Source organism: Dendropsophus ebraccatus, chromosome 1, assembly GCF_027789765.1.
Source record: "Dendropsophus ebraccatus isolate aDenEbr1 chromosome 1, aDenEbr1.pat, whole genome shotgun sequence".
Classification (NCBI taxonomy): domain Eukaryota; kingdom Metazoa; phylum Chordata; class Amphibia; order Anura; family Hylidae; genus Dendropsophus; species Dendropsophus ebraccatus.
In genome coordinates this window covers 197,338,456-197,362,020 of record NC_091454.1, presented here as the reverse complement: position 1 = coordinate 197,362,020, position 23,565 = coordinate 197,338,456, and the positions used below count along the sequence as shown (strand labels likewise).

At 43.4% G+C, this 23,565-nt stretch overlaps 1 protein-coding gene and 1 long non-coding RNA gene across 10 annotated transcripts in view; one reads left to right on the top strand and one right to left on the bottom strand.

Moving 5' to 3' along the window:
- The window catches only part of CAMK2B (calcium/calmodulin dependent protein kinase II beta), a 120,445-nt gene that overhangs the window by 33,071 nt on the left and 63,809 nt on the right, over positions 1 to 23,565 (top strand). For all 9 annotated transcript variants that reach the window (XM_069944031.1, XM_069944012.1, XM_069944006.1 and 6 more), the window contains exons 3-4: positions 14,679 to 14,738; positions 16,021 to 16,075. In XM_069944031.1, coding sequence (XP_069800132.1) covers positions 14,679 to 14,738; positions 16,021 to 16,075 — 115 coding nt within the window. The remainder of the gene's footprint in view (positions 1 to 14,678; positions 14,739 to 16,020; positions 16,076 to 23,565) is intronic.
- The window catches only part of LOC138766460 (uncharacterized), a 109,875-nt gene that overhangs the window by 34,507 nt on the left and 51,803 nt on the right, over positions 1 to 23,565 (bottom strand). Inside the window, exon 3 of the long non-coding RNA XR_011358720.1 lies at positions 12,546 to 12,644. This is a non-coding gene — a long non-coding RNA (uncharacterized lncRNA). The remainder of the gene's footprint in view (positions 1 to 12,545; positions 12,645 to 23,565) is intronic.

The window sequence follows — 23,565 nt, the reverse complement described above, 5'->3', positions numbered from 1 at the left end:
GACACAAAAGGCTCTTTCTGTACTCAAAAAGCTGTTTTGAAGCCTCCCTCCTCACTTCTTATCTGTGCATTATCACTCCATGCCGTCTCTATTACAGAGGAGCAAAGTGCAGACGGGTTTGCTGGGTCCATTAAAACCTATAGAGGGGGGAAGGGCCGAGGGGGATAAGTGAGTAGAAACAAACAGCCCTGCAGTTTGGAGACTGGGCACATGAAATGCTAGATTCACAGGTCAGACTGCTCAGTGGTGGTCTGGGTACTTAATGAGAGAAGATTGCAGGATGTTGTGCTGTGCTGGTCTGCCTTTTCTCCTCTCTGTGCTCACTCATCCCCCTTAACACCTCTCCCCTTCATAGACCATAATGAACACAGAATTTCTGCTTCTTCCGAAGTGAGGGGGGGAGGCTGCAAAACAGCTTTTTGAGCACAGAAGGAACCTCTTTTGCCCTATAAAACCTATCACAGAGTTTCTTAAAATCGACTGTACTAATAATACTTATTGATTCCTGAAAAATGACATTTAAATTACAGTTACACTTTAAAGCTGGGTTCACACTACGTATATATCAGTCAGTATATTTCAGTCAGTATTTCAACCAAAACGAGGAGTGGATTAAAAACACAGAAAGGATCTGTTCACACAATGGTGAAATTGAGTGGATGTCCGCCATATAACAGTAAATAACTGCCATTATTTCAATATAATAGCCGTTGTTTTAAAATAACAGCAAATATTTGCCATTAAATGGCGGCCATCCACTCAATTTCAACATTGTGTGAGCAGATCCTTTCTGTGTTTTTAATCCACTCCTGGTTTTGGTTGCAATACTGACTGAAATATACTGACTGAAATATACATATACTGACTGAAATATACCTAGTGTGAACCCAGCCTTATAAAGGTCCTTTTACACAGGCTGAGCATTCCTAGGAAAATGTATTCACCTCATAATCAGCCCGTGTAAAATGGCCAGCGATCACCTGACAGTCGGTTGATTTGATCTTTTGCATGGGCCATAAAATTATCACTAGCGGCCACACATCTCTCAAATGACAGTGTACTTAAAAGACCGCACAAACGGTACATCGTTCGATTGTGGGGCCCGGCCATAAAAGTAGTCATGCCTTGTGAAGGCACTGTAAGCGAGCGCCCATCTCGGTCATACTCGGCAGCATGGGATATTGTAAAAGGGCCCTTATACTCAGAGGGATAAGCCAGTAACCCCTACCCATAGAGAACACATGGACACTTATGAGTATGGGAAGGCCGGGAGAGATAACTGTTGGCCAAACATTTGGCAACATTAAAGGTGTATAGGCCCCTCAGGGAGGGTTCCAATGAAAAAAAAAAACATACTTACTTCCCTGCTCCCACACATACTCGTTTCCCCTGAAAATGCCACTTCTGGATTCAGAGATGTAACAAGCCCATTATGGCTACGTTACGTACCTAAGCCCGTAAGTGGCCACTCGGCTGGGATTCCCAGGCAGCATAGTACCAGAAGCAGTGCAGGAGCTAGGGAAGTCAGTACGTTATTTTTCTTTCTTCATCCACTGCCCAGACATACAGCTAAAAAGAGTCCTACCTGGGCAACCCCACAGGTTACCCACAGCTGATATGAACATAAATGCTCTCATACATATCCCAAATTCATGCAGGAATAAAATCAGAAAAAAAAAATTCAGATTACCCTTTTCCACTTTAAATTTTGTTCCCAAAGTGCTTGATTTTTTTTGCCCAGGGTGGAGTTTTTTTTCCCTAGCTCATTGTCGCCCTCTGCTGACTAAAAAGACTTAGCATATATAGCCAAGAAGTAAGCGAGGAAGGAAGTGACAGCTGCTTGGAGCAGATTTTTGGCTCCAAAAAATGATTGACAGTTCTCAAGCTCATTCAACTTCTGATCTGAAAACCGATGTTAAAGCTCTTCACCAGACACATACTTATCACTATATTATAGCACCCGATGGTATAGAACATGTATCTGAGCATATGGCAGAATTGTCATAGTCTTTAATCATAGAAGAACCAAAGAGGTGCAATGGGTATATACTGTCCCTCCAGCACTGTCATAGTTAATATGGCCATTACTGTGTAAATGGTTCTTGACAGGGGAGGAAGCCAGGGGCTGGATAATTTGCTGCCATATATATCGGATGACTTAGCAGCGTCCGCCTGCATAGAGGCTGCAGACGTTTATAGGTTTATCTTTGGCACGGAATGAGTTAGCTGCTTCAGCTTCACCCTGGCAGGGAATAGGTTACAGTGAGATGGCAGTCTCTGCATTGCAGGTAGTATGTGGAGCAGCCTCAGTGCATCAGACAGAACATTCTATGCATAACTAACAACCTGATCCAGACACATCCACACACTGCCAATAGACACATAGATGGATATAGGCTCAATGCTCTCTGCTAGACATCACCTGGTGGCAGGTACCAGGCAGATGGAGCCTAAATAGGAATGGCCACTATGCACCCACTGGCAGACTGGCACAGAAAGCTACCACCGAGAAGAGCTCCTGGTCACTAAATAATGGTTAGATTATAGATCATTATAATATGAAGAGTGCCTTCTGGGAGACACTGTCCTTCATCACTTGTGACAGGGCACATTAACTGTGACATGGCAACTGAATCCGTGCCACGATATTGTAACTTTGTGCTGAAATATGACTACAAGCCCAGGGGTGCACATAGCAAAGTCTAAATCATTTGCGGGATGGTCGATGCCAATGCTATAAACACATCTTGTTTACTCCCCTCCAATAATAAACTGGCATCAGGCTCCTGGAGAGGAAAAGTCCAGTACAGATTGATGCCACCCATAGGGAGAAGCCACAGGACTAACTACTTCCTCTGCAGAGGAACCTCTTACCCATCTCTACCTAGTGGGGTTTTATATTCTTTTTTTACATTTATTCTGTATATTTATCCACTGGTAGAGAGCATGATGGACAAGCCAGGAGATCTGCGGCTGAGTAGGGTGGTAGTAGTAGTAGTAGTAGAAGTACAGTATGGGACATGATGGACAAGGCAGGAGATGTGCGGCTGTGTAGGGTAGTAGTAGTAGTACAGTATGGGATATGATGGACAAGGCAGGAGATGTGCGGCTGAGTAGGGTGGTGGTAGTAGTAGTAGTAGTAGAAGTACAGTATGGGACATGATGGACAAGGCAGGAGATGTGCGGCTGTGTAGGCTAGTAGTAGTAGAAGTAGTAGTACAGTATGGGACATGATGGACAAGGCAGGAGATGTGCGGCTGTGTAGGGTAGTAGTAGTAGTAGTAGTACAGTATGGGACATGATGGACAAGGCAGGAGATGTGCGGCTGTGTAGGCTAGTAGTAGTAGTAGTACAGTATGGGACATGATGGACAAGGCAGGAGATGTGCGGCTGTGTAGGGTAGTAGTAGTAGTACAGTATGGGACATGATGGACAAGGCAGGAGATGTGCGGCTGTGTAGTAGTAGTAGTAGTAGTAGTAGTACAGTATGGGACATGATGGACAAGGCAGGAGATGTGCGGCTGTGTAGGGTAGTAGTAGTAGTACAGTATGGGACATGATGGACAAGGCAGGAGATGTGCGGCTGTGTAGGGTAGTAGTAGTAGTAGTACAGTATGGGACATGATGGACAAGGCAGGAGATGTGCGGCTGTGTAGGGTAGTAGTAGTAGTAGTACAGTATGGGACATGATGGACAAGGCAGGAGATATGCGGCTGTGTAGGGTAGTAGTAGTAGTACAGTATGGGACATGATGGATAAGGCAGGAGATGTGCGGCTGTGTAGGGTAGTAGTAGTAGTAGAAGTACAGTATGGGACATGATGGACAAGGCAGGAGATGTGCGGCTGTGTAGGGTAGTAGTAGTAGTACAGTATGGGATATGATGGACAAGGCAGGAGATGTGCGGCTGTGTAGGGTAGTAGTAGTAGTAGTAGTACAGTATGGGACATGATGGACAAGGCAGGAGATGTGCGGCTGTGTAGGGTAGTAGTAGTAGTACAGTATGGGACATGATTGACAAGGCAGGAGATGTGCAGCTGTGTAGGGTAGTAGTAGTAATAGTACAGTATAGGGCATGATGGACAAGGCAGGAGATGTGCTGCTGTGTAGGGTAGTAGTAGAACAGTATGGGACATGATGGACAAGGCAGGAGATGTGTGGCTGTATAGGGTAGAAGAAGTAGTAGTAGTACAGTATGGGACATGATGGACAAGGCAGGAGATGTGCGGCTGTGTAGGGTAGAAGAAGTAGTAGTAGTACAGTATGGGACATGATGGACAAGGCAGGAGATGTGCAGCTGTGTAGGGTAGTAGTAGTAGTAGTAGTACAGTATGGGACATGATGGACAAGGCAGGAGATGTGCGGCTGTGCAGGGTAGTAGTAGTAGTATTACAGTATGGGACATGATGGACAAGGCAGGAGATGTGTGGCTGTGTAGGGTAGTAGTAGCAGTACAGTATGGAACATGATGGACAAGGCAGGAGATGTGCGGCTGTGCAGGGTAGTAGTAGTAGTAGTACAGTATGGAACATGATGGACAAGGCAGGGATTGTGCGGCTGTGTAGGGTAGTAGTAGTAGTAGTACAGTATGGGACATGATGGACAAGGCAGGAGATGTGCGGCTGTGTAGGGTAGTAGTAGTAGTAGTAGTAGTAGTAGTAGTAGTAGTACAGTATGGGACATGATGGATAAGGCAGGAGATGTGCGGCTGTGTAGGATATTAGTAGTAGTACAGTATGGGACATGATGGACAAGGCAGGAGATGTGCAGCTGTGTAGGGTAGTAGTAGTAGTACAGTATGGGACATGATGGACAAGGCAGGAGATGTGCGGCTGTGTAGGGTAGTAGTAGTAGTACAGTATGGGACATGATGGACAAGGCAGGAGATGTGCGGCTGTGTAGGGTAGTAGTAGTAGTAGTAGTAGTACAGTATGGGACATGATGGACAAGGCAGGAGAAGTGCGGCTGTGTAGGGTAGTAGTAGTAGTAGTAATAGTAGTAGTACAGTATGGGATATGATGGATAAGGCAGGAGATGTGCGGCTGTGTAGGGTAGTAGTAGTAGTAGTAGTAGTAGTAGTACAGTATGGGACATGATGGACAAGGCAGGAGATGTGCGGCTGTGTAGGGTAGTAGTAGTAGTATTACAGTATGGGACATGATGGACAAGGCAGGAGATGTGCGGCTGTGTAGTGTAGTAGTAGTAGTAGTAGTAGTAGTACAGTATGGGACATGATGGACAAGGCAGGAGATGTGCGGCTGTGTAGGGTAGTTGAAGTAGTCACATTTTTTGAGAAATTTATCTAAACCAAATCTGAAAAGCTTTGAATTTGCAGAGTTTTAAAATTTGGGGGAAATTTTGAACAAATTTGATTGCTACCTAATAGACTGGCTTATCTTTAGTGATCTCTGATTAAAAAAATAAGTCTGCTATGTTGCCAGAAACAGCGCCACTCTTCTTTGTGAGCGGTGTCTGGTATTGCAGCTTCATCCATGTTAAGCTCATAGTCATATTCATAGTCTAGTCAAAAAGGCCAGTAATTACTGTACAGGTATGGACACTGTACTCAGAATAATGAGGAAACAACAATTCGTAGAAAGATTCCTGAAATTTGCCCCCTGCAGACATACAGTAGCCTTTACAGACAGTTCTTCTCTATCGTAGAGCTGGCCTGACAGGTTGTATGACTAAACCCACGGATCAGCGGTGTGGGGGCTGCGGTCTTCAAGTCATGACTTCATTATTATTAGGACTGTTTTCATACACCTCGTGGAGCAGATATATTTCACCTTATGTAGCACAGTTACCTCATCACTCGTGCTGAGTAACCTCATTCCAGCCCCTCATATGCTTCTCTAAGGGACTGACCTCAATTGTGGTTTATAAAAAGCTGGGTAATAGGCGGGGCCATGAAGGACGAAGGAAGGGGCTGTTGTTGTTAATGGGAACTAAAATAGACATGCTAAAGAAAGATAGATAGATCGATAGATAGATAGATAGATAGATAGATAGATAGATAGATAGATAGATAGATAGATAGATAGATAGGAAATAGATAGCGGATAGATAGATAGATAGATAGATAGATAGATAGATAGATAGGAGATAGATAGATAGATAGATAGATAGATAGATAGGAAATAGATAGCGGATAGATAGATAGATAGATAGATAGATAGATAGATAGATAGATAGATAGATAGGAAATAGATAGGGGATAGATAGATAGATAGAAAGATAGGTGATAGATAGATAGGAGATAGATAGATAGATAGATAGATAGATAGATAGATAGATAGATAGATAGATAGATAGATAGGTGTTTTCCTATTAAGGTCCCAAAGCTCGTAACAGAGTGAGGACCTGAGGGACTACGTATCAGGGAGGCACCCCTTGGCAATGGGCTTCCTTCTCTGGAGAGAGGGATATCTGGCTATTCCCGTGTTTTGAGACTCGTAACTGAGGCTCCACTGACCCCTTTTTTGCATATAGATAGATAGATAGATATCAAAAAAAGAAGTATCCGCAGCACACCAGCGTATAGTGAAAAAAGGAATAGTATTTATTGCATGTGGCAAAAAACACAAGACAGGGATGCAACGTTTCCGTCTACTCCAAGACCATTGTCAAGCATGGTCTTGGAGTAGACGGAAACGTTGCATCCCTGTCTTGTGTTTTTTGCCACATGCAATAAATACTATTCCTTTTTTTCACTATACGCTGGTGTGCTGCGGATACTTCTTTTTTTGATACTTGTTGGGATCCCTAGCCAAGGGACTTACTCCTACAGCACCCGCTATCTGGAACTGGAGGTGCGGCTTCTCCCCTTTTTCTAGATAGATAGATAGATAGATAGATAGATAGATAGATAGATAGGAAATAGATAGATAGATAGATAGATAGATAGGAGATAGATAGATAGATAGATAGATAATATATATATAGATAGATAGATAAGAGATAGATAGATAGATAGATAGATAAATAGATAGATAGGAGTTTGATAGATAGATAGATTTTTTTTATGTATTGAGCAAGTTTTATAAACTAGGAAAGTTTTACCCCCCCCCCCCCCCCGTTCATAAACCTGAGTAAAGCTATAAGGGGGTCACCGCTTCAGACAATCCATACTTTTTTAAAGGTTCATGAAGAATAAGTAGATCACATGGTGTCTCCCTGCTGGAAACCAGAGAAATTAACTGTAATCTGTGTGGATATTAAGGGTAGCTTCACACGTAACGTATCCGCAGCGGATTTCTCGCAGCAAAATCTGCTGCGGATAATTCCCCTTTCACTTCAATAGGCTGACAAACGCACAGCGGGATTGTCCTGCCGCAGCGCACTGATTAGCTGATGTGAAGCTACCCTATGGGGGAGGTTTATCAAGCGGGTGCAAAGTAGATTCCACTTTTAACTCCTCACAGATTATTTAAAACAATGAAAGGTGGAATCTGATTAGTTGCTAGGGGCAACTGAGCCAATTCTACTTTACATCAGTTTGATAAACCTCCCCCTAAGAGTTCTGTTTCCCTGCTGCACCCCCGGAGGAGAAACTAAGCATTACACTGTGTCCATGTAAAGGACTGGGTTATCTGTGTAATGAAGGACATTGTAAGTCCTCCAGGGTGAGAGGCTCTTTTTGTGAGTGATCTAACCTCTAGCCAAGTAATGGAAACTGAACCCCCCTCTTTAAACTTAGAATTCTCTAAAAAGGGTAAATAAAGATGAAAAAATATTTTTCTAAACTGGACTATTGCTTTAATTGCTAAGCAGCAAATCCATGTAGTTTCCAAAGACAAATTGCCATTCATAAATATGAGCGTTTGCTCAGTGTTATAGGTGGGTGTAAATGTGGAATAAAGATACATTTATTCAAATAAAAATGATGCACCTAGATAGAAATGTCGGATTGCTGCTTAACTTTGAATAGAGTTATGTCTCAGGCAGATATGTCAGGATTACAGGTGATGTCTTTCCCTGTTGCACTATAAAAAAAAAAGACTCTCAGAGGCTACTTATAGGTAGTGTACCTGTTTGTGAGAGATCATTGACCTTTTGTGTATGAAACACTAGACACACTAGGAGACATTTGCCCATTCGGTAACACTTCCTTGGCTGTCCAGTCACCAATAGAGCATTTATGGCTAGTCACCTTCAGCAACCTACAAGTGTGCAGGATCTGCATCATCTGCAGGCAAAAGTGCCATAAGATGCTGTACATAACCCAGAGATGGGGAACCTTTGGCCTCCAGCTGTTGCAAAACTACAATTCTCAACAAGCTAAAGCTTTGGCTGTCCAGGCATGATGGGAATTGTAGTTTTGCAACAGCCAGAGGACTGAGGGTTCCCCATTCCTGACATAACCTGTATCCTCCATGCCCAACCGTATCGCAACTTGTATCCAGGCTCTTAGGCCTCAACAGGGTACAAGAGCCTTGTTTCAACTGTACAGTTTTCCCCAACAAACTGACTTTCTTGCTCTAATATTGTAATCACATATATCATCATTATGTTCACAGATTCTAAATTCTTCCTGGTGTGTTGTAGCATTTCCTTTCACAAACTTCAAGGTGCATTTAGCAGCTGGACAGCTTCTGCTATATGCTGATCGCCATAGACTAAGATTGAAAGGTGGCCATGCAATTAGATATTTTTTGGCAGATCCCACTAAAGGGATCTGCCAAAAAATATCTGGGATCTGCAAACAAGTTAATGTGTATGGAGGCATAATCTAGTTGATGCCCAACTGGCAGCCCTGTGGTGTGTGTGTCGCAGCATGGCATGGGCTCCAAGAGAAAGCAGTTCTCACACAGCTGGGATCGCAGCAGGGGCACGGCGGATATCACTTACGATGAAGCCGTCAATGTCTCTGTTATAGAGGTACAGTGTGGAACCTGAAAATTTTAGAATAGTGACTGGGGCCTGCGTAATTAGGTAAAACGCCTCAATTTACCCCTTGTACCTGAGTTGGAACTTCTTTAGTTCCAGGCACAAGTCTGTCCCCTTTTGCTAAAGAGAAGAGAACCTGATCCAGGATTACACGGAACAATTATTGTTCAAAAAATCGTTAAATCGTTCAGATTTGAACGCTAATCGTTTAGTGTAATAGGAGACAATGATTAAACAATAGAGATGAGCGAACCGGGTTCGGGTTCGAGTCGATCCGAACCCGAACGTTCGGTATTTGATTAGCTGGGGCTGCTGAACTTGGATAAGGCTCTAAGGTTGTCTGGAAAACATGGATACAGCCAATGACTATATCCATGTTTTCCACATAGCCTTAGGGCTTTATCCATCTTCAGCAGCCACCGCTAATCAAATACCGAAAGTTCGGGTTCGGATCGACTCGAGCATGCTCCAGGTTCGCTCATCTCTATTAAACGACCGACGAGAAATCGTTGGTCGTTTAATAGAATTTGGAACAATTTTTATCGTCGATGGTTTGCATGCAATAAGACGTCGTTCGTTCATTCACAGTAGCGGCGAACGCAGTGGAGATGACAGGACAAACGCAATAACGATCACAAGTAACGATCATAATTCCGTGTAATTGGGTGAACGATTTCAGGTCGTTCGCCATAGCAGTTGTTTCAGTTTGTTTATTGTTAATCGTCAAAAAATCGCTTTGTGTAATAGTATCCTAAGGGTGCTTTTACACAGACAGAATTATCTGAGAGATTTTTTAAGCCAAAGCCAGGAACAGACTATAAACAGAGAACAGGTCATAAAGGAAAGACTGAGATTTCTTCTCTTTTCAAATCCATTCCAGGCTTTTGCTTCAAAATCTGTCAGATAAATCTCTCTGCGTAAAGGCACCCTAAGGTCTGGATCGGTTTTGTAGTCTAGGGCTCTGAATTTTCTTTGGCATCTGAATTAATTTGAGGGTCTGGTGTCATAATTAAATTTATGGGCTGGTCTAGTCTGAATTAATTTGGGGGTCTGATTTGGAGCTTGGTTTAGTTTTGGAGAACTGTGATTCATTTAGAAGCTTGATCACATTTGAGTTCTAGCATTTTTTAAAAATCATTAAAAAAAATTTGCACCAAGGGCAGGGCTTCCTGAACCCCACCCCCCTTCTAACCAATGTCTGATCAGTAGAGATCTGACAACTGACAATAGTAGTAGTGGCAGTGGTAAGTGCCATGTTGACTCAACTTCTTTAGAGGGCACAGGATTCTCGAAAAACCCTGACATGTTGAGTTGTTTTGGTGGTACAAGGGGTACCCACATGGGTGGCTATAATGTTATGGCTGATCCATTCCAAATCTGTGAATATTAACCCCTTGACAACCCGGGGGTACCCGTATATCCTGGGGGCATTAGGGGGGTTCAGAAAGGGGTCATGCCTGGCCCTGAACCTCGCGGTTGATATCAACCAATCACCCCACCAGCTAATTAAATGCAGCTGTCAAAACTGATAGCTGCATTTAAATACTAGTAAAGCCCCATCCCTGGTAGTCTATTGGCCGCATAGCCCCCCTGCAATGTGATCACTGAGATGTGATCCGTGCTTCTGGCTGGGCCAGTGGTCAGATGCTTATCCCGGCTTGCACTCGACTACTATGGGCTTCAGCAGCCCATAGTAACTGAGCACTGATCTAATGAATCAATGCAGTACATATGTACTACATTGATCTCTATGAGAGATCAATGTAGTCATCATAGAAGTCCCTCAGGTTACAGTGTAAAAAAAAAGTTTTTTAATTAATAAAAAATGTATCTCAAAGTTTACATACCTCCCCCCCTTCCAATTCTATAAATACAAATAAATAGAAAATAAAAAAGTAAACATATTTGCTATCAACACGTGCCCGACCTATTAAGGCTATGTTCGTCCGTCCGTAGTTCGTACGCAGCCGTACATGTACGGCTGAAAGTACGGCCGTGGGAAAAATAGACATGCGGCTGGATTGCGAACATGCGTACGAACCTCGAACATACGCCCGTAGTACAGTCATGCTTCCCTAGCTTGTTTCGAAGCGATCTGAAACAGGTCATTTACTTGGAAATCTTCGCCCAGCCCAATAAAACACACAGAACCTTTTGGATCTAAAAATCAAGTTCAATTTGGCTGAAGTAAGTACTTTGTACGGGACCGCATGGAAATCCACGGCCGTGAGTTGGAACATTTTCGTCCTCAAACAATTGTCTTGTTCATTTTTCACGGCGCCGTATACGATCCGGCCTTAAGCTCATACATAGTGTGCACTGTGCGGGCGTATATCGTATACTTTCAAGCGAACGCATCAACCTCAAAACTACGTGCAAATATTTGCGGTTCGCACTATGGCCGGAAAGATACGTAGTGTGAACATAGCCTAAAAATGAAAATTGGCCTGGTCATCAAAGGGTTAAATTATAAAATGGGAACCGTTTTTTCCAGTATTGGATGTGTCCAGTATGGGATGTTTTTGTACAACAGGGCCTATTAGTTTGCATGTATGATAGGTATTACCCTGTATTTGGGATGTGAATAGGTTGTTTACAATACTCACACCATCCATGTCATACGCTGATTGAGTTACCTTTATTTTGTAGCATTAGAAGAGTGCCAGGAATGAGGTTATTCCCTGATCCTGGTTGTCGTATTTTGTAGAGGGAGATTTTATTTGCCTGATAAGGCGTTTTGCCCTGCGCAGTCATAGTCCGCACATTGCTGAGGTCACCATAAGTGCTAATCAGTCAGGCATGAAATTAAAGCTACAACACTTCTGGCTGGGGGCACAATGCTGGGATTGATTGATGGGCATTAGCCAATAGGAAGCAGGATGTGATGTCATGTGGAGGCCGCTCGCTGACTTATTGCTGCCTAGTGCTGGCTGTGCTGGCAGCAGGCTCTTAGCATCTTGTCACTTGGTATCTCAACCTGGGGGGGGATGTGTGCTCATAACCGCAATTTCGGCACAATGCATTGTCGATGCAAAAAATAAAGATGAGTCACCAGCATCACAAAGCTGTCAGTGGATCTAGTCTCCTAGGACTGTCACAGACTTTAACTCTGGAAATATCCCAGTTTTCTAGGCAAAGCATGAACTCTTTGTCATCATAAATTCTTCACCTCCAATGTTCTTCTTACATTATATTGTATTTTTGCAACTCATGTTAGAGTTTACACTGATTTATTTTTATTATTGATTTGTTTTCTGTATGAATGAAGAGACTTTTTTATATAGTCTACCATTCCAACCATTTATCTCTCATACTGTTATAGTGACAGCAAGGGAAGGATTACACACCAGCTAAGGCAGTAGATAGGAGGGAGAGAAACTCTAGAGGACAGCTCACGCAGGCACATCAATGAGAGGAAAACAGCTACAAGACAGCCTGCACAGAAACCAGCTCGCAAGTAAGATGCAGAGGCTGTAGAAGCAAAAATAAGCACAAAAGCACAAGGGGGGGGGTATAATTAATTATATCCATTTATTTAATGGCTGTGTAGCTATTAGTTTCATTCTATTGAAAGAGTACCTATCATTTCGACTGCACAGCATAATCATAGGGACCCTTAAATATGTATTTGCCACCTTTGGATTACATAATTCCTTACCTGTCCTGAAATGGAGTTTGGTCACTTGGGGCTGTTGTCCTTTCCTTCTTGGCTACCATCTCAGTGCCCCTGGGGTACTAGTGGTAGTGATGGGTCTGCCTGTAAGGCAAATACTATGGTTATAAATTCTTATTCTATACTTATTCTATAAATGTCTATGAGCAGGGCTGATTTTGGATGTGTTCAGGTTAGAAGGGTTTTCTAGGATCAGCAAAACATAGCTAATATTCTCCCAGAACAGGGCTAAACCTGTCCCACAGCTTATGGGTGATCACAGCTTAGGTCCTTCAGCTTTAGTGGAGCTGGACTTCAATTTCACATATAACCTGCCGGATAGGTTTATCACCATTTTTGGAAGAAAGCAGCCATGTTTTGCTGATCCTGGACAACCCCTTTAAATATACTTCTAAAAAATGTTTTCATGGATTGGCACTTGTTTACTGAGCCTTCTATAGAGCTTTACAAGGAGGAAGGCCATCATATGCTGGTTGTACATCCCCTATTACATGGGGAGATAAGCAGCCAATTTTAAGCAAGTCAGAACTAAGTGATCAGCCGACGAATGAGTGCGGATTTCTGGCCTTATTACTCAACGTGGTATTGGCCTGTTCAGCTGTGTACAATCCATATAATAGGGCTCTAAGTGCTTCTTTGCCCTTATGATTGCGACTCCTGTATGGCAGCTAACAATTATTGTGGCTCCATTACAACCACAGTAGCTGGCCACCTCAAGGGTTGTTGGTCCTTGGTAGTTTAGTTGGTGTTGGATGGATATTTGTTTTTCATTGTTGAATCAGGGAAATATTTGGAATCAAGATGGACCTTGAGCCTTTGTAAAATACTGGCAGTGGGTTGTTGCTGACCGCCCCATTGACTTGGCTAGGATGTAGTCATACTTTTTTTGTGCAGGATCCAAAAGCCTGCAAGACTATGCTGCAAGACTATGCTGCAACCTGCAAGACTATGAGTCCTACACAAAAAAGAATACTTCCAGGAGATGGACAGAACGTAGTCACAAAATGACTACATCCTGACCATTCAAGTCAACGGGCTACACATTAGGCTACCTTCAGCATCCTTTTTTCATAGGTTCCCAATATAGCCCGACCTGAGGCCAAAAACGTGATGTGAATCTAGCCTTACATGTTTTTTTTTTTTAGTCTACAGTATGAATGACAAAAGGATGTACTGTATATTTACATGTATTGAGACATGATGTATGTGGTCATGCCAACATAGGGGGGGACATTTATGAAACGTCTGCACGATGCGTCCGCATGCTGTATGCCCCGCTCGCCCAATGGGCGAGATAGGGGAACTTGAGGGGGGGGGGGGGGGCGTGACAAGGCAGGGAGGAAACGTGGCCTCCTCCCGCGCCTTGCAGGTGTAAATCATGATTCAAATCTACATCTGCCGGAAGCAGGTGTAGATTTAGTATGCCGGGCGCAGAATCGAGAGCCCGGCCAGCCGGATTCACTAGGAGGCGTGCGCCTCTTAGTGAGTCCTGCTGGGCAAAAGGGTGCGGGGCCTAATATAAGACCGGCGTACTTGTATGCCGGTCTTCATAAATCCCCCCAATAGTATACCAGTAGTGTTAAAACCGTAAGTTGTGACCCCATGCTGTGTCTTCTCAACATAGGAATCATTAATTATAACCATATGCGCTAACAATTTACATTTAATATACACCATTATTATTTTAGTTTAATGTGGCTCCCGACCATTATTTAAAGTTGCATAGGGTTCGCAGGGTACAAAGGTTTGGGGAGGGCTTGCGCACCTCCGCTCTCTGCACTTCTCCACTGAAAGAATTGACATTTCAACTCTTTGAGCGGAGAGGCGCGAAGAGCAGAGTCGCGCAAGCTGTCCCATTCAAATTGATAGAAGGCAGGATTCAGTGCTGACTCCGATCTTCTGCTCCTCCACTATAAATTGCACTCAGTACAATTTTTTCTGGTACAAAGCGTCCACCCTCTGCTGGAATGAACAAGTATGCTACCGTATCTGTTGTCTTATGTATTAATAGCTGTTCTATACACTAAGAACACTGCAGATTCTGGAACGCAGAACCCTCTCCGGTAAGCCACCTTAGAGCCACTATGCTAACCTGAGCCGTCTCTTCTCACTATACAGATCATCAAAAGCTAGAGAGAGAAGCCCGCATCTGCCGCCTGTTAAAGCACCCAAATATCGGTAAGACCATTATAACCTAACAATGCCATTTATGAATCTACAACGTAAGGTCAATGTGGCCACAAGGCTGGTTGTATTATATATGAAAGAGTCACTATACAATGGATGTTCTATGCTAGAAGAGAATCAATGGGCAAAAATAGCAACCTGGGGCTAAGGGTTCTACCTGCTTACTCTAGTGTACTTTCCCCAACCTACAGTTCTCCAACTGGTTGCAAACCTACAATTTCCATCAAGCCCTGAAAGATAAAGGCCTACCCTAGATCCTAGCCTACACGAGAGCATGTTTTTAAAGGGGTATTCCACTAAAACATAACTTTTCAAATGTTGCCGCCCATGGTAAAACTAACAATTCACTCCATACTTCTTATTATCTATTCAGTCTCCTTCCCCCAGTTCGGCCCCCTGCTACTTTCAGCCAAAGACACAAAAATCTGTGTGTGAGCTTTTTTCTCCGCCTCCCCCTCCTGCTTCCTCCCACCTAAAACGGCTGATGTAAAGTCCTTGACCTGCTTTAGAGCAACTTTGTAATGCTGGGAGAGAAAAAAAACAGTGAGGTCATCATCAGCAACTTGACCTCAGATTAATCCTCCCACTATTACAAAGGGACTTGTTTACATCAGTCATCTTGGAAGGGAGGGAAGGAGGAAAAGGGGGAGATGGAGGAAAAAAGCTTGCACAGGTTTTTTTGTGTCTTCAGCAAAAAGTAGCAGCTCAGAACTGGGGAAAGGAGACTGAATAGATAATAACATAAGATAATAACATTGCAAAAGTATGGAATGAATTGTTAATCTTGCCATGGGCAGCAACATATGAAAAGTTATGTGTGAGCGGAATACCCCTTTACAATTAGCCAGAGAGCCACAGGTTGGGGAAGACTGCACTAGATCCTGGTCTACCCAAGGGCATCATCTTAACATCCGCTACACCTGTATGAGAAGATATGATCTACGTTAGACATTAGAAAATCCAGATATGGAAAATGTCAGATGACTGGTGGACCATGGTGCCACTCTAAAAAGGCAATGAATATGCCGTAAACTTTAAGACATAAGAAGACTTAATGGCATTGGGCCACCATCCCAGCGAATCTTCACTGTAGCAGTCAAGGAAGAAAGGAATGGTCTTCCCTATAATAATAATATCATGAAATCAATGTATAGTTACAATACCTTTATGCAATATATGGAATTGGTATATTGAGGTTTGGGATGTTCTTTCGGTGGACTGATCTCTGATAATAATTGTCTCTATTCCTAAATCTCTCTTTCTTTTCTTCTAGTACGCCTCCATGACAGTATATCAGAAGAAGGCTTCCATTATCTCATTTTTGATCTGTAAGTCAATGGTTAATATGATTGTTACCACTGCCAAATGTCATATTGGTATACTCAATGACAGAGGAGCTGTCTGCCCTCCGGACCTGGTTGTGTTAGTAAATACTTTCATAATTCCCCATAAAATGACAATCCTGGAGCATCTTTACCCTGTTCCTATGTTATTCCTCCTGGAAATGTATGAACTAGATATTTACCATCCTCCATGTTACAGTCTGGAAATTCCCAGTCAGTGTTGATGGTGTTAGAGTTAAGGCCGTATTACACGGCACAATGTGGAAAGGAAGCTCGCTTCTTCCTCCTTCACCGCTTACTGTCTCTATTGCACGCACAGACAGACACTGCTGCGGAAGGGGCTGCCTTGATGATCCTTAGATTGTTCCGGCTGACCATTAAAAGAAAGTAGCGGTCTGCTGCCACCGCTGCTACTACTGATATATAGTTTTATGGGAAATGTTCCAGGATAACTTGTCATTTATTTATAAAGTCCTAATGCTCAGTCTGGGATAAGTACAATAGATGTGGGCGGTTCTACTCAGTGACTGACAGCTTTCTGTCTATAAGCATATAAGAGCTGTCAATCACTGTAGGACCATCCACCTGACCAGAGATTTACATAGCAGGATTTCCAATTACCCTGGGACATTTTCCACCAAACTATATATTAATCCCTTCAGCTCTATAACAGATAGACACAGGCCTCCTTTATTAGTCAGAATAAAAACCTGCTAAGATAGGGCAGATCTCATTCTTGTAGATTCTGCCTGGACATGTATTCTTTCTAATGTATTTTACATGTGTGATATAAAATGTGGCTGCAACCCTCCCTGGTGATATCAGCCGTATCCCTGTGGGATCAAAGTATTTTCTTGACTGTCCACAGAATCCCAGGAAAAGACGATGTGGCACCAAACCTTGCGGCAGACATCATGCAGTGTGAATTTTGGAACAATTATTTGAAGCTTCTGGTTATCTTTGTAGTGTTCTTCACAGATGACATGCTATAAAAATCCATGCTTTCAACTACACTGTGCGAATAGAACAAACACAGACTATTCGTCAGAACACGGCAAAACCAAAAGCTCCGAAAAACAAAAAAGTTTGATTTTTTTATTTTACATTTTATTTCCAAACAGGAGTCTTTGCAAGGAACATAGGGAACTCAGATGGAGACTCTTGTCTGGAGATGAAACATGAAATGTACAGTGATAACAATTCCAAGAACTATCTGATGAGCTCTGAACACTTTCTTCTGACCACAAATAGTCCTTTTTTCTGTTTATTTGCTTCGCTCTTTAAAATCCGCAATTGACCCAAGTCAGATATATCTCAGCTTTACACATTGGTAGAGATTTATCAAACATGGTGTAAAGTGGAACTGGCTCAGTTGCCCCTACCAACCAATCAGATTCCACCTTTCATGCAGCACAGACTGTTTGGAAAATGAAAGGTGGAATCTGATTGGTTGCTAGGGGCCAGTTAGCTAAACCCAGTAGGACCCCTTTGACTATCTTATGCATAAGGGTGTGACGGCTCTCCCCTTACAGATGTTGAAACTCATAACAAATACGGCTGACAGTCCCTATCTGTGACTTTGTAATGCTGGGAGGGATAATCACAGTTAGTTCATCAGCAACTTGACCTCAGATTAACCCTTCCAGCATTACAAAGAAGATACAAAGTTGTAGATAAAGCCTGCCAGGGACTTGTTTACATCAGCTATCTCAAAAGGGAGGGGGGAGGAGGGGGAGACAAAGAGAAAAGCTCACACACAGTTTTTGTGTCTTCAGCAGAAAGCAGCAGCTCAGAACTGGGGAAAGGTGACCGAATAGATAATAAAAAGTATGGAATGAATTGTTAGTCTTACCATGGGCAGCAACATATGAAAAGTTACGTTTGAGTGGAATACCCCTTTAATTACTGCAATTAAATGATACATTTTCATTGCCTTGCGGCATGTGTGAACACAGCCTGATAATGTATGGGCAGCTTAATAGGTGGTGCGTTATTGTTTGCTTTTTCTGGGAGTCTAACATCTCACTTGACTGCAAGGATAAATAATACCAATACCATCAAGGGGGGGACCTTGTACAATGTTTAGGCAGGTGGTAAGTGTCACAGTATCATCCACACTATTTTGGAGATGCTTTGACCCTGTCGTCTAGTCTTTACGATGTGGCCCACGTTGCTCAAATCCTTACAACTTGCCTAGCTTTCCTGCTTCTAACACAGGGATGGGGAACCTTCGTCCCTCCAGCTGTTGCAAAACTACAATTCCCATCATGCCTGGACAGCCAGTTCTAACACATTAACCCCAAGGACTAACTGTTCACTCTATGCCTAATATATCCCTTCCCTTGACAGGATCCATTGTCACCAGATAATGCATGTTATTCACTTTACCTGTCAGTGGTTATAATGTTATGTCTGATGGGTGTATATGCTAAGTGCTTCCTGGGTACACAGAAAGCCAGTTATGACATCCGTATTAAATTAATATATTCTAATATGATAAAAATTCTTTTTTCCTAGCTGGGTAAAAGTATATTATACTAGGACACCAGTGTTAAAGAAGACAATACTGCCCCCTAGCATGCAGCAGAGAATGAGACAGTATAATGGAAGAAAAATTCTCCTTAGTTTTTCGACAAGACCAGTTGTTCCAATCCGTAGGCATTAAATGTATGTACAGATTAAATTAATCTGTATGCCTATACTTTGCTAGATAAGTGGTCCAAACAATGGACACTGCAGTTCAATGTTTCCAAATGTAAAATAAAGCACTTGGGTAGAAGAAATCCTCTATCTGAGTATATCAGTTCTGTGTTGGCAAAGACTTCAGAAGAGAATGATTCAGGGGCAGTGATTTCCTTAAAATGAGTCATCAGTGCAGCCAGGAAGTAGGGAAAGCAAATCATATGCTGGGCTGTATAGAGATATAGGAAGAGGGAGATTGTGATCCCGCTGTATAGAGCTCTGGTGAGACCACATCTGGAATACTGTGTCCAGTTCTGGAGACCTCACCTACAAAAGGATATTGATAAAATAGAACAGGTCCAAAGACGGGCCACAAAAATGGTGGAGAGTGTCAGGCATAAAACATTTCAGGAAAGATGTGAATCTGTATAGTCTGGAGGAAGGAACAGAAAGGGGGGACATGATGGAAACCTTTAAGTATGTTGACTTAATGAGGTATAGGAGGGAAGTGTTTTTAGTAAAAAAACGAATACAAGAACAAGAGCACACAGTCAGAGGTTAGTTGGGGGAGAGATCAGAAGCAACGTGAGAAAATATTACTTTACTTAAAGAGTAGTAAATGCTTGGAACAAACTTCCAGATGTGGTTGGTAAACCTACAGTAAGTAAATGTAAACCTACCTGGTATATACATATATCTATCCTAAGATAATAAGAAAGGAAATATTAGAAGGGCAGACTAGATGGACCCAGTGGTCTTTTTCTGCGGGACAATCTTCTATGTTTCTATACTTATGCATATGTCACTAACTTTTGAAGCTGTGATGTGACTACGCGTTTTTCATGCAGCTATACTTTGTATTGTATGCCATGGTACCCTCGATGACCCTATCACTGGTTCACCAGATGTCCTTCCTTGAGGCAATAACCACTGCATAGCGGGAATAACGCACAAGACCTGCTGTTCTGGAGATGATCTGATGCGGTCGTCTAGCAGTTACAATTGGCTCAGATCATCAGGCTTGTACATTTTTTATGCTTCCAACTAGGGATGAGCGAATTTACATCCCGTGGGAACAAAGCGAAGGGCTTCATTAGGATTGTCCGGTAGTTTGTCAGGCTGCTGGCTTTGAAGTCTGTGCCACTCCTCCCCTGATGCCAGGAAAAGCTGGATCCAGTCCCAGAAAACTTGGAGAGTTCCCAGGACTGGATCCAGCTTTTTCCAGCACGGACTTCAAATCCACACACGCTGTAGGCCCATCCTAATGAAGGGCTTTGCTTTGTACCTACTGTAAATTTGTTCATCTCTACCTCCAACATATCAACTTGATATTACCATTACCCATTACCAGCATGTAGCAAGTGAATTGCATTCGCACAGGGTTCACAATGAAATCTACGTTGGTTAGAGGTGTGCACCTTGGGATCTAAGACCTAAAATCCATGAGGTTTGGGCTTTCTGTGACTATTGTGTTTCAGTCGCATTAGATCACATTCCCAATCATTACTAGTGATGTTCCATCATGGCAGTGTGAGCTTCAAGTCATCTGAACAAAGTGACTGCGTAGCCCTGGCCTAAGGGGGCAATTAGTAATGCAAAAATCATCTGTAAGCTAGCAACCCTAACTATCCTTACTAATAGGGTCGTTCATGTGTCCCTCTATGTTTTATAATGGAATTGTGGCAGTATGTACGTATTCCGAGCGGGAGTCAGTCTGGGGCAGATATGTCCTGGGGCAATAACTTAGTACAATCTCGCTGCTCCCCTAAAGGCCGTCTGTACATCTGTCTATATGTCTGTATGGCATCAAACGGTGCGGGGCTAATGATATCATTTACAGACTTAGCTTAGCAGAGCAGAGTTTGTCATCTGGCACAACTCATATGCATATTGTGACATGTTGTCTCTATTTCACAGCTAAACCTACATAAGAACGGTGCACATATATAGTAATAAGACACCGCTACATCCATACAAGTGCATCCAGACACCTGCAATGTCTGTCAAAATGGCTGATCTTCAGCCCTAACGTCTTTTGATATGGGAAGGAAGCTGGAGTGTAGAGCCGAGCGCTCTCCATGCTGCTCTTTCTGCAGAGGATTTTGGTGCAGGCACAGAGGAGGGGGGGATGCAGCCTATAAATACACCAGGCTGTGTTTGGTGTTACAGCTCTGTGGGCGTTAGATGAAGACAAGACATGAGTGTATCTGCTATTCACTGCATCTCAATCCTCCCCTGCAGCCACCTCTGCTATTCTTGTGCTGACCTCATCCGCAGCTTTAGCACCAATCTCCCCGGCTGGATCTGCGTTATGCCAGCGCACACCTGTCACTATGTCTTCCTGCTGCCCAGCACCCTCCACCTACACCGCTGCCACTGCATTTCCTCGCTTCTCTATTAGTACTGATTACATCCACTTCTTCACTTCTATCTCGCATCCTCCTCGGTGGTGATCTAACACCCACATGATTGTCAGTCTCAATCATGTACACAGCTCTGTGCCTTTCCTCAAACAGGCGCACCTCTTGGTACGCCCCCGTGCTGCCATGTACACCCCTTTGTTCTCTCCCTGTGCACATTCTGTGCCCCCACTGCACAATTTATGCAACTCCCTCCCGTTGCTGTTCTATTGAAAGCAGGTGCTGCAGTGACACATTTTAGAACTCATCATTCTATATATAACCCAGTGTGTAGCTACTCGCTCCCAAACCAGCTTTAATTAGACCGAGTCTCGGCCCCCCCACCCTGCCAGGAACCTGCACCTTTTGATTCCAGCGAATTCTTATTCTTGAGCAATGACTTTGCTTTAAAACTTCCTAAATGGGGTCCAGTGCCTGGCCAAGGATAATGACCCCAGACAATGACCCCAGACTGTATTGTTATCCATAGTAGACATCATCCATACATAAACATGGATCCTGTACTAATGCTTTTTATAGGTGGCTCATGTCCCATCATTTGTTTTTATCACAATTAGATAGAACAAACCAAGATTGTTATGAAAAGTAATTTATGACATACTGAGATCTCTAGGTTTTCAGGTTCTTTATAGGTTCTTTATTCTGTGCAGGGTGGGGGTCCCAACAACAGTACAATAGTTAACATGATGGACAAGGCAGGAGATGTGCGGCTGTGTAGGGTAGTAGTAGTAGTAGTAGTAGTAGTAGTAGTAGTACAGTATGGGACATGATGGACAAGGCAGGAGATGTGCGGCTGTGTAGTGTAGTAGTAGTAGTAGTAGTAGTAGTAGTAGTAGTAGTACAGTATGGGACATGATGGACAAGGCAGGAGATGTGCAGCTGTGTAGGGTAGTAGCAGTAGTAGTAGTAGTACAGTATGGGACATGATGGACAAGGCAGGAGATGTGTGGCTGTGTAGTGTAGTAGTAGTAGTACAGTATGGGACATGATGGATAAGGCAGGAGATGTGTGGCTGTGTAGGGTAGTAGTAGTAGTAGTAGTAGTAGTAGTAGTACAGTATGGGACATGATGGACAAGGCAGGAGATGTGCGGCTGTGTAGGGTAGTAGTAGTAGTAGTACAGTATGGGACATGATGGACAAGGCAGAAGATGTGCGGCTGTGTAGGGTGGTAGTAGTAGTACAGTATGGGACATGATGGACAAGGCAGGAGATGTGCGGCTGTGTAGAGTAGTAGTAGTAGTACAGTATGGGACATGATGGACAAGGAGGGAGATGTGCGTCTGTGTAGGGTAGAAGTAGTAGTAGTAGTAGTACAGTATGGAACATGATGGACGAGGCAGGAGATGTGCGGCTGTGTAGGGTAGTAGTAGTAGTAGTTCAGTATGGGACATGATGGACAAGGCAGGAGATGTGCGGCTGTGTAGGGGAGTAGTAGTAGTAGTAGTAGTAGTACAGTATGGAACATGATGGACAAGGCAGGAGATGTGCGGCTGTGTAGGGTAGTAGTAGTAGTACAGTATGGGACATGATGGACAAGGCAGGAGATGTGCGGCTGTGTAGGGTAGTAGTAGTAGTACAGTATGGGACATGATGGACAAGGCAGGAGATGTGCGGCTGTGTAGGGTAGTAGTAGTAGTACAGTATGGGACATGATGGACAAGGCAGGAGATGTGCGGCTGTGTAGGGGAGTAGTAGTAGTAGTAGTAGTACAGTATGTGACATGATGGACAAGGCAGGAGATGTGCGGCTATGTAGGGTAGTAGTAGTAGTAGTACAGTATGGGACATGATGGACAAGGCAGGAGATGTGCGGCTATGTAGGGTAGTAGTAGTAGTAGTACAGTATGGGACATGATGGACAAGGCAGGAGATGTGCGGCTGTGTAGGGTAGTAGTAGTAGTACAGTATAGAACATGATGGACAAGGCAGGAGATGTGCGGCTGTGTAGGGTAGTAGTAGTAGTAGTACAGTATGGGACATGATGGACAAGGCAGGGATTGTGCGGCTGTGTAGGTTAGTAGTAGTAGTACAGTATGGAACATGATGGACAAGGCAGGAGATGTGCGGCTGTGTAGAGTAGTAGTAGTAGTAGTAGTACAGTATGTGACATGATGGACAAGGCAGGAGATGTGCGGCTGTGTAGGGTAGTAGTAGTAGTACAGTATGGGACATGATGGACAAGGCAGGAGATGTGCGGCTGTATAGGGTAGTAGTAGTAGTAGTAGTACAGTATGGGACATGATGGACAAGGCAGGAGATGTGCGGCTGTGTAGGGTAGTAGTAGTAGTAGTAGTACAGTATGGGACATGATGGACAAGGCAGGAGATATGCGGCTGTGTAGTGTAGTAGTAGTAGTACAGTATGGAACATGAT